Genomic DNA, 5,619 nt, shown 5'->3' on the forward strand with positions numbered 1-5,619 from the left:
AGATTATGGAGAAAACTAAAATTGCTTTATCTCATATATAATTCCTATTTTGGAGAGGTCATGGGGAAAAGGAAAATGTCTTCTATCTTGTTGGTCACATAACTTGGAAGTTCTACATTACAAACTTTCCATTTGCCCAAAGCTGTCTGATTGAAGGCAGAAAATGATCACTGCTCCCCTGGTCTGAATTTTCCAAGCTCCAGACCCTACTTCATTCTGAATAACCAAGATATTGGCTTTTTCCTTTTTGGAATTCTAGTACACTACTGTTGGCTCAGACTCTGTCGGATACATGGAACATTCTTCAAATTCTGGGCAACAGAACTGAGTGTTTCTATTCCTTGATCTTGGTTTTCTATCCTAATCACTCAACTGAAGATCTTGGATTGGGCTAAAGTCTGAATCTAGGACCTCTTTCCAGGATCAGAGGCACTTAACTGCTGCTCGTCTTTTCCTGCTTCTTGCCCAAAACACAGCCCAGGAGCTAAGATGCCTCTTGCTATGATGCAGCAACAAGCCAGCCACCTACCTCTGTGTTCACATCCAGTATAGAGGAGTCTAGACTTAAACCTAGATCTTGACTCATAAGTCTGACCTCTAGTAATTATTCTAAAGCTCTATAATTTAAAAAACAAACAAACAATTTACTATGCCTGATTGTCTCAATGATTTAGTACTAGATCACCATAGTTTATTGATAATTTTTCACATTATTTTAAAAAAATTTGGGAAGATGAATAGATATTATGAAATGTCATTCCTATCCATCCGATGTTTTATAGCAATTACTAGATTTATAAAGTTATTACATGCAAATGTTTCATATTCTTTTGCATTAATCCTGCTAGGAGCAGTATTTTTTTGTACAGAAACTGTATAAAAAAGCTTGTATTTTGGGAATACAATTCTCATAAAAATTAAATGACAAATACTCTTGTTTTCAAAAGCATATTTTCATTGACTGGCAAGAGGAGGAATAATATGAGAAAAAGTTGTAGAAATCTGCACAAAGATTAAAATGAGAGGAGTCAAACAGCAGTTTAATACATAGTATGTGCTCTCTTTATTTGAAGAAGTGATGTATTCAACCATTGAAAAGAATAAAAAGACAAAACCTTTAATCTATACACCACAGAAATTATTAAAATTACTGAAAATGAAATTTAGGAAGATGAGTCCATGCTTTGTTTTCTTCTTTTCCCAGAATATCTTATTGGGGAAATGAGTTTTCTGGAGTCAATGATTTTAATAATGGCAATCTGGAAATTAAAAAAAATAACAAAATGGTTAGTTAAAGTTAGATATAAATAAAAAAATAAATTATTAGCACAGAGAAAAGGATTAGCATTTAAATCTGTTCAGTAGGTTCCTTTTTTTTTTTGAAGAGTTATAATTAATCTCATATGGAATAAAGCTTAATTCCAGAACAAAATTTTCTGGAAGGCTTACTCTCATTGACCAGTTGTCTATGGAATCTAGACACAGATGAGTCATCTAAATAATTTCTGAGATGTATTTGTGGTGATATCATTTAATTATAGTCAAAGTTCCTCCCTTTCCGCCCCCAAAAAATAAATAGTTCATTGTGTGTTGAGCTTCTGGATTTAAAAAATATGGTGGACAGCAACTTCTAAAAGACATGCCCAAATATATGTCAAAGAAGAAAAGTTGACTAGGGGAAAAATTAAAACAGGAGGTTTGAAGGCAAGAGGCACAGATTTATTCATTCAGACCTAAAACTGTGTCTACACTTTGCTAAATTACTAAATTATCAGAGAATATCTTTGAAAAAAAAATGTAGCACTTAAACTTTTCTAATAATAATAATAATAATAGCTAGTATTGATAAGTGTCTACTATATGGCAAGTACTATTCTAAGTACCTTACAAATATTTCATTTAATCCTCATAACAATTTTGCAAAGTAGATGTTGTTATCCCCAATTTATAGTTGAGGAAACACAAGCACAGGGAGGTTAAGTGACTTGTCCAGGGTCACACAGCTAAGACTATGAAACTGGATTTAAATTCTTAATATTTCTTAAATTCTTAAAATTTCTTAAAATATAAATTAAAAAATATATAAATAAAAAACAAAATCTTAAATTTCTTGATACCAGTCCCAGAATTCTATCCACTAAGTTCTCTAGTTGTTTACAGAGATAATCCCTAATGTATGAACTTTAGTATTTTTGTTCATTCTGTTTAAATTGAACCTTTTTGAAAAGCCTTTTCAGGGCTAATATAAGCAAATGGACTATGTGTGCATTATTTTTGCCAGTGTGAAAATGCAATGATCTTTTTCTTCATCTTGTGAGACTTCAAGTTGTCTGAGGGAGATGGTATTGGACAAAATCAAAACACCACTTTAATGCTGTGTAAGCAAATGCGTGAAGGTAGAATTAACCTCATTGGTGACAGTTGTGGGTGTTCTACCAATGTTCATAAATAAGTTCTAGTTGAGGTTTGGATGCATAAAATAATAAATCAAATTCTTCAAAACACCATGTCACCGATCTAAGAGTCTGAGATTTCCTTCAAAGAATTCTCTTTGGGGAGCCAGACAGCTTCATGTTACTTCCAGCGATGGATTCCATTAATCCATCGGTTTTCTGAATTTCCTTTGAGAGTCATGTACAGAGATAGCTTATGAGTCATGGAAAAAATCAGGTTCATTATCTGATAATGAGTCCTCATTGTTTGATCTTAAATATGCCTCATTTTGGATTCTGCAAATGGTGTTACCCAGATAAATCACCCCCTTTATTCATGAGATTTGACTCAGGATGACCTTTCCATTTTTCCAAATATCAAATCAACCTTTAAAGAACAAGGATTTATAACCACTGAGGATATTCAAAGAATTTGACTGCAGGCATATATATTCACATGGGAACACTAGGATGAATGAACAAGAAAACAGGTAAAAATTCTTAGTTATAGTCACTGCAGGCTTTAGTATCAGCAAAACACAATTTCCAGCCTTCACTAGCCTTAGTCTATGCAGTCATTTGGTTAAAATACTGACTTTTTTCAGGTTTTCCATTTGTATTCATATTACCATTTACAGGAATAGGACGGAAGCACCAAGGCACTTGGGGAATGTGGTCATCAAAGCAGCATCCGCGTTCTTTGCATGTCTCCAGAGGAATCCCAGGGTAGCCACAATTTACTCTTGCCTTGACTTCCATGACACACTCTTCAGATGCTTTTCAAATTGGGTTAAAGGAGTGATAAAGAAACTTCATTAGGTAAGAGATTTATTCATTTTATGTATGAGATCATCCTACAGATGGGAAGTTGGAATGAATTGCTCTATCTAAAATACTCTTCTTTGTTTCCCAATTGTAATTCGTCTCCAATATATTTATATCTTTTTTGAGGCTGCTGTTACTATATGATTATAAATGTAGCTTCTTATTCCCAGGGAACATTGAAGTTAGGGACCCTTAGGTAGATTTTCTTTGTTAGGACAGATGCATCATAGGATAGCTATTCCCTCTGAGAATGAACTGAGGATGTGTGAATGGGACTGAGCTAGAAATATTCATCACTATACTTATTAAATATAGATGTGCATGAACATATATATATATAATGAGTTCATGTTAGAACTAATAAACTAATAACTAATAGCACTAAGAACTTTCCATCCTAAAACTTTTTGAGACTTGTAAATTCTAGTCTTCCCAATTTATTTTTTTAAGAATTCAATTCAACTAAGCCATTCTATAACAGGAGTATTGTGTAATCTGATTACATTCACCCTCAGAGGTTTCTCAGAATTCATAGAGCTGGTAAGCAACTTAGAGATGGAAAAAAGCGAGTGGGGGCAAATAATGTTAATTTATTAGGTAAACAAATCCCTAATTGAATGAACCCAAGTTATATGATCCACCTGCAAGTCAGCTGTGGCACATAAATCTCCATTGTAAAATCCTACAAATTAAAATTTAAAAATGGGATTCGTGCTGAGTTCTGAGAACTGATCTACCTGGTGACCAGCTTTTATATATTTCAGCTGATTGGAGTATAAAGAAACACAGTCCTACTTCTCTGGACTACATTACCTTGCTTTGGCAGAGGAGTGAAACACCAGGGGACACCAGGGACCTGAGTGTCAAAACAACATCCAGAAGCAAAGCATTGTTCACTAGAAATTCCTGGGAAACCACAATTCTTTCTGTTCTTTGGGTCCATCCTTGAACACTGGCATGCAGCTGCGTGAAACAAAGTTGAGCTTACCTTTAGTTCTTGGAATTATTTTTGTACAAGTTTTAACAATCAAACTGCAGCTTTCATTTGGGAGCTGAGTAATACCTTGGTGGACCTTACCAATTTGATGATAAAATCCATTTCTGGGTCTTGCACAAATTTGCTATAGAAGCTGATAATCCTTACCTGACACAATATCTTTAGGTTGAAACCCCAGATAGCGAGATGAGTTTTTTTTTTAATTTGGTTGATTTTTTGGTCTTAACTTGTTTATTATATTGATCCAATGAATGAAGACTTCCTCCTCAAGACCTCTAGGAAGGTCCTGATATACCTCACAATTTAATTTTACTTTTACTTCCTTTAATACTTCTTAAATTCTTGTAATGCTTAATTAAGGTGAAGAAAAGCAATGATGGGAGGGCAGCTGGGTAGCTCAGTGGTTGAGAGCCAGGCCTAGAAATGGGAGGTTCTAGTTTCAAATCTGGCATCAGAAACTTCCCAGCTGTGTGATCCTGGACAAGTCACTTAACCCCCATTGCCTAGCCCTTACCACTCTTCTGCCTTGGAGCCAATACATAGTATTAATTCTAAGATGGAAGGGAAGGGTTTTAAAAAAAAAGCAATGATGGAGAAACTCAAACCAGAGGTTTCTTAGGGCTTTCTTTCTCACCTTCCACCTGGAATCATCATGAGACATATGGCTAGAAGCTACAAGGGTATAGGTCAAGAGAACCATATCCTTGAGTAACTACGTAGCCAGGTCTTGGGATATTTTGCATCAAGGTGGTTTGAGTAACTTGCTCATTTTCATCCCCCTATCCTTCTTAAAGAGAAACAGGAGTAAGGACCACACAGACCAATTAGCCTCACTAAAAGAAACCTAGTAAGAAATGCATTTACTTAACTCTCAGTCAGTCAGCCAACAAGCATTTGTTAAGCAATTACTATGTACCAGACATTATGTTAACTTTTGGTAAACTCAGCTTTCTACTTACATGGCTTTTCTCCTCCAGCTACAGTGTGCAGGCTTACAATAAAGAGAATCGCCAGTAACCAGGGACTCGGGAGTTTCATTTTAGATGTTTAGCCTTCACACCCCACAAGGCTCCTTGGAGAAAATGGGTCCTGAGATTGTGGACTTATTGCACACATGTTATTTTTTTTATAACCTCCCCTGTGTTTGCTCAAGAAGCTCAGATAACCTCTTTTTTTTCCCTATTCCACCAAAGTTATAATTTCTTTGTTTGAAAATGGAATTCAGATAGGCAGGCCTAACAAGACATAGCAAAGAGAAACAGAGATCAAAGAGCTGTGGTGAAGGCAAAATTTCTTATACAAGGTGATGAGTCACCAACTAATCATGCAAGCAAAACACAAATTACTTAAGAAGAAAAGTGCAAT

The 5,619-nt window shown here is 35.1% G+C and overlaps 1 protein-coding gene across 1 annotated transcript; it reads right to left on the reverse strand.

The window, feature by feature from the left end:
* Positions 1–906: 906 nt before the first annotated feature.
* On the reverse strand, positions 907–5,360 carry TFF2 (trefoil factor 2). Its single transcript, XM_007493175.3, has 4 exons — positions 5,214–5,360; positions 4,071–4,220; positions 3,062–3,208; positions 907–1,259 (listed from the first exon to the last, which is right to left on the reverse strand). The coding sequence occupies exons 1-4, from the start codon at positions 5,290–5,292 to the stop codon at positions 1,246–1,248; spliced, it is 390 nt and encodes a 129-aa protein (XP_007493237.1). The 5' UTR covers positions 5,293–5,360; the 3' UTR covers positions 907–1,245.
* Positions 5,361–5,619: the final 259 nt, after the last annotated feature.

Source organism: Monodelphis domestica, chromosome 4 (genome assembly GCF_027887165.1).
Source record: "Monodelphis domestica isolate mMonDom1 chromosome 4, mMonDom1.pri, whole genome shotgun sequence".
Taxonomy (NCBI): domain Eukaryota; kingdom Metazoa; phylum Chordata; class Mammalia; order Didelphimorphia; family Didelphidae; genus Monodelphis; species Monodelphis domestica.

Excerpts from the sequence above, each read along its gene's own strand:
- TFF2 (XM_007493175.3), bottom strand. The coding sequence starts at position 5,292 with ATGAAACTCCCGAGTCCCTGGTTACTGGCGATTCTCTTTATTGTAAGC. Across the intron at positions 4,221-5,213 it reads AGCTGGAGGAGAAAAGCCAT|CTGCATGCCAGTGTTCAAGG; the intron begins GTAAGTAGAAAG and ends TGTTTCACGCAG. Across the intron at positions 3,209-4,070 it reads CACTCCTCTGCCAAAGCAAG|CATCTGAAGAGTGTGTCATG; the intron begins GTAATGTAGTCC and ends CAATTTGAAAAG.